This window comes from Protopterus annectens, chromosome 10.part0 (genome assembly GCF_019279795.1).
Source record: "Protopterus annectens isolate FY-2018-M chromosome 10.part0, PAN1.0, whole genome shotgun sequence".
NCBI classification, from domain to species: Eukaryota; Metazoa; Chordata; order Ceratodontiformes; family Protopteridae; genus Protopterus; species Protopterus annectens.
This window is the reverse complement of record NC_056744.1, coordinates 117452111-117463130: the sequence shown is the minus strand read 5'-3', so window position 1 is coordinate 117463130 and position 11020 is coordinate 117452111. Positions and strand designations below refer to the sequence as shown.

The following is an 11020-nucleotide window of genomic DNA, read 5'->3' as shown; positions in this document are numbered from 1 at the left end:
TAGTCTTTTAGGTAGCTGAATTTGATTAAAGCTCTCACTCAAAAGATTGTAGTGTGTTGAAATACCAAAAAGGTGTTTTTATTATAACTAACTTGCATGAGGAGAAATGTGAGAAAGATAAAGTTAATAGCTTAAAACAGAGGGCATTTGCTTGTATATTTGGGTGGGATATTAATGTCAACAGGGAAAAATCACGTAGAAAGTAATGTGCAAAAGAGAACCAGTTAAGGAAGTAATTATGTCTTCATTAATGGATATTATTACACACACTAATAGATCCTTTAACAAAAACGGCACAACAAGTTTGGTATAGGGCAGTAGTTAGGATTATAATTTTAGCCAAAATGACACTTGGAAGTAGACCTTGCTGAGAAGTCAAACTGATATTAAGAATGAAAATGAGAGGAGATATGTGAAGCCACAGGGTAGAATAAGGAATTGGAGGCTATAAAATGATGATATTGAATGGTATGTATGAAGACTTACTGAAAAGTTTGCCATATGTGAAAAGGACTTTCAAACTAATGTTAGAACAATTTGTAACTGTAGGGAAATAGAGGACATTAGCAGCAAATATTTTGAAAACCATTAAGGTCGTAAAATAAATCTTGGTAGAAGCTAAGAGTAAAGAAAGAAAGTATTAAAAGTAGAGTGAGGAAGTAAGACTGTGCTGAAGCAGGTCTGAGTTGAAGAGTTATAAAGGAAAGGACCTCTGGGAATCAACAGGGTGGCAAGAAGATATGGTCCCAGAAATCACAGGATTCTCTTCAGGACCACTCCTGGGTGTATGCCTTGTCATGGCAGAGGAGTTTAACTCTAATGGATGCCAACCAAGAGGCAGAAGTGAACTGCAAAACCAGCGCTTTCTTGATGCATTCACTGAAAAGCCCTACCAGCACTCCTGAGAGGTTTACTGCTGCTCTCTGAAGGAAGTCGCAGAGTGCAGATCTATGCACCCACTAGCCTGGCAAAGCATTACATCAGCTTCCTGGATGCTCAAAATTATATCTAGAACCTATGCCTTTCTCTCTTCCTGTTATCCAGCAAAAAAAAAGTTCCCTCCAGTCAATGGGAACCCACAGCAGCAAGATTTCCAGGCTGCTAGAGAAGTCATCCAGCCATTCTTTCCAAGATCATTTGGAGTCTGGAGTCTGTTCCTGGTTCTTATTAGTACCCAAAAAGACAAGAGACCCCAGACCCTTTCTGGGGCTGAGCCATCTAAATCAGTTTGTAAGACAAAGATGTCCTCTTCTCATGTTGCAGTATTCCAAACTCTTGGATTATCCTTTGCTATCCAAACGTCCGGCCAGTATACAAAAGCTTCTAGTCACTGCTAAGTACATGGAATGTCTGATGTTGACCGATGGAGCATGGGCTGTAAAAGTGATATCTGCATGTACCTTTTCTCAGAACTTCTCTGCTGCCAGTCGAACATCATCTCTTCCTGCCGTCGGCTCTTGGAATAGAATTTTAAAAAAAGTACCCCGTTGAGGCCATTTTTTTCTGTTTCTCTTGAGTCATTGCCTGCCTGTTTAGGTTCATGTTATCCAGGAAAGGAAAGTGCAGGTGCGGACGTCAGTTTCCTCATATGGATTCCCACTAGCTCTGCCTTTTATGCTTTGGGCCTACACACGACCCTCAAACTTGTGCGATCTGTCAGGCCTTCATACTTGACACTCCACAGTCATCTGCATGCCCTTAAATGCTTGGTGCTAGCGATGGAAAATACATCTGGTCAGACTGTAGAGCTACCTAAGAAGGCCAAAGTTTCCAGGCCTGAACCTGCTGCTGCATCTTCTCCACCTGATGTTCCTCCTGTGGCCGACATTCATCTGGAGGAATGTTTGGAATCTGCCAAAATAGAAATAGCAGGTACCATTCGGGAGGCCACAGAACCTAGGGTGGAAAGCACGTCCGGGGAGGTCTTCCAGACATCGTCCACTGACGACAAGGGGGAACCTAGGCTCATTACGGCCGTCAACAGGCTCTTCCACTGCTTCGAGCATACTGAATCTAGGCCCGCCTTGGCCCCTATGCCTTCCCTGAAAAAGAAGCAAAAGACTAAATACGCTTCCCCTCCTGCAGAAAGCCAACCAGACTGGCAGGCCTTTTCCCCCAGCCTGTTTAATGCTTTTATGGACCTAAGGCCTGCTATGCTTGCTTCTTTACTGGCTCCCCCACCTCTCCTTGGTCCCAGGCCTCCGGTTGATGACCACCTCCAACCTGAAGCTGAGGATTCCGAAGACTTATCTTTGGAGAATTCTGTTTCCTATGTGACCCAGATGGCCTCCCTACTTGGGTATGCTTCCCCAGAGGACTCTGCTGAGACTGACTCCCCAGGAGAGGACCTCACCTTTGAGACAATCTCAAAAATGAGAGAATATTTTAAGTGAGATTTCTCTGAAATGCAGAGGTCTAAAAATGAAACGATGAGCCCTTGCAGATGGGCTCTCCTCCTGCCATTCCTCCAGTTTTACCAGCCTTCTTGGATGCTTTCAGTGTACCCTCTGTGAATTCAAATTCCCAACCATCTGCCCCTTGAAGGCCTGACAGATTTTATAAAGTCCCTGAAGGGGCCAAATTCCTGATTAAATGCCCTGCTGCAGACCCTGGCACTGTGTCAGTCTCTGCAGATACACCATCCAGACTGCTTCCCTCCACCTCTGTCCTTCCCACAGACAAGGACAGTAAGACAATGGAGCATATTGGCAAAAACGTTTACACTTCTGCTACCTTGGCCTTTAAGGCAGTAAGTTATCAGACGCAGATGTCCAAGTATGTTCTGGCCCTTTTGGCTCAGGTCAGTAAGCTTTTGGCAGACCTCCCTGACTCACTTGCCAAGGCTCAAATATCTTAACATCATCTCATTGTCTTAAGTCACAAGACATTAAGTCACAAGACATTCTATTAGCTGCAGCTATGATGCTGCAGAAGCCTATACTAGAGCTGCAGCCTCTGCCTCAGTCTATAGAAGATACTTAAGGTTAGGACTACAGCCCTTACCTGACGATATTAAGGGCAAACTCTTGGATGCTCCCCTGGATAAATCTGCCCTTTTTGGGGCTAAAGAGACTGAGGTATTAAAGACCCTTTAACAAAAGGGGAAAAAACTCCAGGGCCTTAAACACTTGTCTCCCCATCCCCAAATTTCATAGGAACTACCCCACCAAAACCCAGTTCATTAGAAAACACTCTGCTACAAACGTCCATTCTAGGAGCAGAAAGAGCACCAGAAAGCAATAACCCCCTTCCAAGCCTGCTCAGACTCCTGCCTAGAAACCTCAGTTTCAAGACAGGGTGGGTAGTCTGTAACTACCTGCCTTTACTGTCCCTACCTCCAAACTCCATTACTCTGGCCCTAAGGCTCTCACGGTCTTCCAGTTTGGCGAAGCATTACCTCAGACAAGTGGGTCTTGTCCATTATAGAAAGGGGTTATTTCATGACCTGGATCATCCCTCCTCCTCCTTAGAGAGACATCCCACAGCCACCCAAAGACCAGCTCCCCCTGTTTCAGCCAGTCAGACACCCTCCTTTCTCAGGGCACCATACAACCCGTTTCCCTGGCAGAACAAGGGAAGAGCTTTTACTCCAGACTCTTCCTAGTTCCAGGGAAGGATGGACCATGGAGACCTATCCTGGATCTCTCCCACCTCAACCTTTTCTTACAAGTGCCCACCTTCTGTATGCTTACTGTGCAGACCTTCTTTCCCTTGGTAATGCCTCAGGGATTTCTAGCCTCTCTGAACATAAAGGTATGCCTACCTACACATCCTGATAAGCCCAATTACAGGCAATACGTTTTTTCTGAGGGTTCCTCAAATTTTCAGTTCTCTGCCTTGCCCTTTGGACTCTCTACAGCTCCAAGGGTATTCACCAAGTGTTTGGCTCCAGTTATTGTTTATTGTAGGGTCCAAGGGATTCAAATATTTCCTTACCTGGATGACCTCCAGATACAGACAGAATGTTCCAGATCCCTACCCCACCAACTACACAATTATCTCAATCCTGCAGGCACTGGGATTCAACATCACTCACCCCAAGTCCAGCCTGAATCCCTCCCAGGGCCAAGTTTTCCTGGGGTGCAGAATAGAGAGATGTCATGAGTGTTCCTTCCACCCCAAAAGGTGGAAAACCTAAAGCACTGCCTGTTCTCTGTCTTCCATGCCACTGCTTTGACAGCTAGACAGTATTCGATTACTGGGTGATATGGCTTTAACTATCCCAATGCTAATTAACAAGACTCCACATGAGGTCAACATGAACCCAACACTACTTGGACTTCAACATTCCCTTCCATTCCTGCTTGAGGAAGGAGATCTCTGGTGGTTGGAGCAAATTGCACTCAACCCAGGGACTCCCTTACAACCCTTCCCCCAGTTCAGGAGATGTACACAGATGCCGCAGATCGGGGCTGGGGAGCTGTTTAGGCAGCCTGAGAGTGCAGGATACCTGGTCAGACACCTTCAGGCAGGAGCACATCAGTATCAGGGAAATGAGAGCAATCTTATTTGCCTTCAGAGCTTTTCTACATATCCTAAAACAAGGATGCTTGAAATTGTTCAGACACTCTACAGTTCTGTGGTATATGAACAAACAAGGGAATAAAATCCTACTTGCTATGCAGGCATGCACTCCAAGCCTGAGAACTGGTGGTCCGGCAGGGAGTCTCCTTGCAGGCAGTTTATATCCCTTCAGCGCAGAACACTCAGGCAGACACTCTGAGCAGGTCCATGTCACAATCCCATGAATTAATGCATCATAGGGATGTGTTCCTGTACATTGTCCACAAATGGGGTACATCACAAATAGATCTGTTTGCCTCCCCTCTGAACAGACTACTACCATGGTTTTGCACCAGGCTACCCAGTCCCCTAGCGAGGGCAACGGACACCTTTTCAATCTCTTGGAAGGGGATGTTTCTCTATGCATTCCCCCCCCTTCCCAATCCTTCAAAAAGTCCTACTGAAAATCCAGTGGGACAAACCAAAACTCTTGTTGGTGATTATCTTTAGGCCAAAAGAGCATTTGTTCCCCCTTCTGCATTTAGCCAGGGGCAGTGTCATCACAAGTGACCTCACAGAGTGGACCTTCACACAAAGGACAAGGGATCTCTAATCCATCCCCACCTGGAATATCTAAACCTAACTCTGTGGGTGATAGAATCTTGATCCCTTACAGTCACCTTTACACTGAGGGTGTGCTAACAGTCTTGCAGGAGGCCAGGAAACCTAATACTAGGAGATCTTATTTGTCTAAATGGAAAAGATTCTCCATGTGGTGTCTACAAAGACAGTTGGACCCACTGCAAGGTGAGGTCCCCTTAGTGCTACTTGGCTTCTCTGGATATCAAAGCTGCATACCTACACATTCCCATCCACTGCAACTGCAGGAAGTTTTTGTTTCTCTGTGGCTTCCTGACATTTTCAGTTCTCTGCCGTGGACTTTATACTGCACCAAAGGTATTTACAAAATGTCTAGCTCCTGTGGTTGTCTAATGCAGGCTTCAGAGCATCCACATTTTCCCTTACCTAGACTATCTCCTCTTTCTGGCAACCTCCCCGGAGAGCTTGGAGCAAATGTCTTCGTTGCCATTTCTCTTCTACAAAGTCTGGGATTCACCATAAACCACAAAAAAATTTGTTCTCAGGATACAGACAGACCCCATGAGGGTCTTTCTTCCTCCCCAGAAGGCGCAGTACCTCACGTCCTACTTCCAAAACCTTCTGCCACATTTCAGTCATTGTGTTCTTCAGGGTTTTGGGCTTCATGGCATCCACCATTCCAGTGCTACCTCTGGCCAAACTTCACATGTGAGAATTCCAGTGATTCCTAAATTCAATTTGGATACAGCATTCACATCCTCTGGCATTTCCCATTCCTATCAATCTCTGTCTGAAGAGGGAACTACAGTGGTGGATCCAACAAATGTCACTCAACCCAGGACTCCCTTTGCATCCTCTACCACCAGTCCAAGAGCTGTTCACAGATCTCGGATGTGGGCTCATGGGCAGCTTTTGGAAATTTGAAAGCACAAGGATATGGTCCCCATCTTACCTAAGGGAACAGATCAGTGTAAGGGAGATGAGGGTGTTGCTACTAGCCTCTATACTTTCTCCCAGAACCCCTAAAGCTGTTCAGACAATATGACTGTTCTCTGGTATGTGAACAGAGGGGAACCAAATCCTACCTGTTATGCAGGCTGACACTCCAGGGTTGGTAGCTGGCAGTCCAATATCAGATGACTCTAAAGGCAGTGTACATTCCATCCAGCCAAAATTGTGTGGCAGATACCTTGAGCAGGTCCCTAACACAGTCCCACTTCAGAGGGATGTGTTTCTGGATATTGTCCACCAGTGGTGTATACCTAAAGTAGATCTCTCTGCCTCCCCCATGAACAGACAACTTCACAATTTTGTGCCAGAGTTTTACACACTCTGGTTTGGAAGGTGGCCGTCCTTCCTTTCTCATGAAAGGGGATGTTTTTGTATGTATTCCCTCCCCTTCTGCTCATTCAACAGGACAACCCAAAAATCTTGCTGGTGACTCCCTTTTGGCCAAGACAGCATTGGTTCCCTCTTCTTCATTTAGCCAAGCACAATCACCACAAGTTACCTCAGAGAGTGGACCTTCTCACACAAGACAAAGGAATTCTCATCCATCCCCACTTGTTTTCCTTTCAGTTGACTCTGTGTGTGATAGTTTTAATTACTTTTAGACACCTGTTCACTGAGGATGTGCTAAGGGTCCTGCAGGAGGCCAGGAAACCCAGTACCAGAAAATCTTGCCTATCCAAGTGGAAGAGATTTTCACTTTGGTGTCTCACAAAACCAGGATTTAATATCAGTGAAAGTCCTTGGTTCTATCTTATTTGCATGAATTGCTCATTGCTGGCTTGGTCTACCCTTCAGTGAAGGACCATATGTCAGCTATTTCTGCCCATCTGCCTCTCCCTCCCTGTCTAGCTAGCAGATTTGAGGTTCATTTCTTAGACATCCTTCATATTAGATCGCCTAGGAAACCATACCTCCTTCCTGGGGATCTTAATTTTGTACTCCAAGCTGACTCTTCCCCCTGTTGAGCCAGCTTCATTAGCTTCCCTACAGTACTCTTCCTGGAAATCATACTTCTGCTAACTTTAACTTCAGCCACACATGTCTGAGCTTCAGGCCCTAATGGCCTCCCCTTTTTTTTTTTTATTTGGTTACTCACCCATTCCATTAATTTACCTGCCTTCTTTCTCCCCAGAAGTCTGAGAAGGTGCTGCACTCCCTGGATTTGCATACACAACTTAGTCTTGCCTAAATGAAATCTAAATTTATCAGGAAATCAGACCAGCTTTTTGTTTCATATCATCCCAGGGCTCTAGGATTGCCCGTTTCCAAGCAGACTATTTCTACTTTGATTTCAAAGGCTATTTCATTTTATGTGAAACATGGCAAGACCCTTGTTTCTTCTGTAAAGGCCCATTCCACTAAGGCTGGCTTAATCTAGTGCTTTCTTCAAGGGATTAGATACTGGCTGTGTTCTTGAAGTGGCTATGTGAACTTCTGTGTATACCCTCACTAAATATTACAAATTGGATGGCATTTCTAAGTCTGGGGCAGATTTTGCCAGAGCCAGACTCCATTACTTTTTGGAGAGCTCGACTGCTTGTTCATCCATGAGCTTTTGTACTCTTGCTCTTGCAAAGAATACTGCAGCAGATGACTAGAAGGGCATAAAATGATTGTGTAAAATCCTACCACAATAGATGTCCTCCTCCTCTTTGTTGCAAAATTCCAATCCCTCCTTCCATCCCCCTAGTTGTTTGGTTGTTTACCTTGGATGGTCATACCCTACTTTCCTTTTCCTCCTGGGACATTCTCTTCTGAGGTCATTGCATTTGTACATCATAATGGCCTACGTACGACATACCATGCACCCTACAGTAGTGTGACACTTGTATACTGGTCATCGGGTCACCTACAGCAAACTCCCTCATGCAAAGAATAATACTGCAACAGAGAAGAGAAGGACATCTGTCGTTATGTTAAGATTTTTCACAAGTATTCTTTCATTATGATTGCAGCATGTTTATATTACAAAAAGTACATATAATGCTGCCCCTAGTTTTTCATGAGTTGCTAAGCCAAGCGATCATTAGTGATTGCCACACCTATAGTTTTAAGGAATACCAACTTGGTCTTTGAAATGTGTTTGTGTTACTGTGAGATAGTGTGTTGTATGGCTGACTGTCAGGTTTTCATTGTTTAGTCACAGGGAGGTTTAGAAAAGATTAGCTCTTGTGTGCACTCCTGCAAAGAGGCTCAACTGAGCATTTTGCTACAGCGATTGTCATACTTGCATGTGTCAAGAATGTTCTTGAACAGGAGAAATTGGAACACTAGTTTTCTTTTTCTGGGTTAGTTGCGGAGAATGGTGGTCCTGAACAATATTACAGGTGCATGGGGCAGAAAAAGCTGCAGTAGATTAAAGGTTCCAACAGTTCTGACTTCTGACAATGTTGTACAACTTCCATTGTGTAGATTAAGAACAGAAAAATGCTGAGGGAGATTACTGTAATTTCCATTTGTTTGAGTATGAAAACAAACATCAAGTTGTTTGAGATTTACTTATTTTTCATTTTTGAAAGCCTGCAGTCATTTTGACAACTGAGATGTCCAGGAAAGTTGGTTTGTATGTGTGTCTCTCTTATAATGTATGCTGTCACCAATATTGTTTGTGGGGTTTTGGTAATTGGGAGAAAGTGTATAATGGCACTGATGTGGGAAAAGTTTTCTGCATAGCTAAGATTGAAAGGCTTCTTATTTTCTGTAGACATATTTTTCTTTTTACGATATTAAAGGAATGGTATCCAAATAAAAACACACATTGTATTCAGTCTGTTTTAATTTTGTATTCAACCCCCCATTTACCACAACATTTTTTTGCATGCTAAAAGTTGGCACTTAAACTCTGTGTTGAACACAACTTTAAATAGTGTCATGTATAATTATTTTTGCATTTTATCTTTGTTGTCTTTGTTTTGTGCTTTACAGCGTTACTGTTGGGTCACTCTTAAAAAGGATCTTGCAGTCAGGGATTTTACACATTACCAAAATAAGGGAAGTAACTATACTGTAATATTTGTTGTAATTTGCTTTATTTTTAGTGTAACAGATGCCATCTTGGAGGATGCAAATGTGGATCAAGGAAGTGTTGCTTCTTTCATTGACCCTGCTGAGATATCCCCTGATGTAGGAAAAAGATCCATTGTTTTGCAGAATGGCTTTGTTCCTACTGTATTGGATGAGGATAGCATGGATATCCAACTGACATCTCGGAAGCTGGTCAATATAGGTGAAAGTGTTCCATCTTGCCCTGTTGGACTGAAAAAGGCAGCCTTATTGTATCCTTTTAACTGATGGATTGCTAGAAAACCATTGCTATAAGCATAAATAGTAAGTGAATCTGTGGAAGTGTTAGTAGTACAGTGAGCATATATTGTTTCCCAGAAGTGAGCATCATACCGACAAAATGTGTTTGGATGCCTTCTTCAGTGGTGGTGATGGATTTGGTTTTGCTGTTTATGTGGTGAACTAAAGGCTTCTTGGTTCACTCAAGTAGCATGCCTTAACAGTCATCATGCATAAGTGAATGTACAATCTTACTCCAGTAATTATTGTAATGTACCTTAAAATTTGTGTATGGAGGTCTGACCTCTTAGATTTTCTAAAGTGAATACATGTTTGATGGCCCATTTTCCATTATCTGTTGTGCAGTTATTCCACTGTGTTATGCCACAAAGTCCCAAACTATTGACTTGAGTTTGCAGTTTAGCCACACCTAAATCTGATCAGTCACAAACCTCAGAGGTTCAACCACTCTTTTAAACTCTGAACTTGCAGTCCTTTTATGAATTTTATCTGTTTTATTAAGACACTACCTGAAAGAAAACATGGTATTTCTTTATTTAGCACTTCACAAGCTTTCTCACTCGCTTGCTTTCTTGAGTGTATAAAAACAGAACCCTAGAATGAAGCAATTTGTATTAAAATGTTTGCAGTCAAGTGACATATAGCAGCCAATAACTATTTAAAATCAATTCACATGTATTAAAGCATATTTAAAACCTTATGTGCAGAATATACCCCTCAAAAACCTCATGTAATATCATAAACATCCATAGATATTCCCTTCAGCAAATAAATTCATGAGGGTAAACTTCAAAAGTTAGATTTCAGAAAAATTTTAATTTGTGTGACTGAAGAAAATTATTTTCTTAATGACCTCAATTTCACCACAGGTTTTGGACTGGGTGACATTCAAACCAAATGGACAATCAGCTCTAAAATAATTTTTTTTTTCATTCTCTTGTATCCATAAATAGAATGTCTTTGTCACCTCTTACATAAGCTTTCACAGCTTCTATTATATTAAATTGCGTGTAACCCCTTCTTTTTGTACATGTTTGTATAGAACTTGTCTGCTTGACTTTGTTACGTTTATCTCTAGTTTTTAAAATGTAATTTAGTACGTTTTAATTGATTTAAAATGATTATTGGCTACTATGTCGCCTCACTTTTCAATAGAAGTTGCTTCATTCAGTGTGTTGTAACACATGAGAAAACAGGTGAGTGTGAAAGCTTGTGGTGTGTTGAATAAAGAAAAGACTGGTTTCTTTTGAGCTAGTCTTTGTCTTTCGAAGCAGTGTTTACCAGTGAGTGTGTCAGATTTTGTAAGGAGATACAAGATTTTTTTTTTCTTCTTCCAGTAGTTTGGTTATTTGATCGAGGTTTGCTCTTGGGCAGTAATCTGCTATTTTGGAGGACGCTGTTTTGGGAAGGGAGATTGTGGTGTCTAGTTTAACTATTAACTCAATCCTTAAACTGTTTAGAATAAAGATGTGACCAGAGAGCCTACTAGTGAACGTCATCCTAACTTGAGTAGAAGGATGAATTAAAAGGAAGTTGGCTTTGGTATGGAATAATAATTTGCCGAGTTGATCCATTACTTAGTTTCTTGTTATGGCTTTAAAGT

The 11020-nt window shown here is 42.6% G+C and overlaps 1 protein-coding gene across 1 annotated transcript in view; it reads left to right on the top strand.

Moving 5' to 3' along the window:
- NOL11 (nucleolar protein 11) overlaps positions 1 to 11020 on the top strand; it is a 1613635-nt gene that overhangs the window by 1343743 nt on the left and 258872 nt on the right. Inside the window, exon 12 of the mRNA XM_044086719.1 lies at positions 9153 to 9389. Within this exon, the coding sequence (XP_043942654.1) occupies positions 9153 to 9389 (237 nt within the window). The remainder of the gene's footprint in view (positions 1 to 9152; positions 9390 to 11020) is intronic.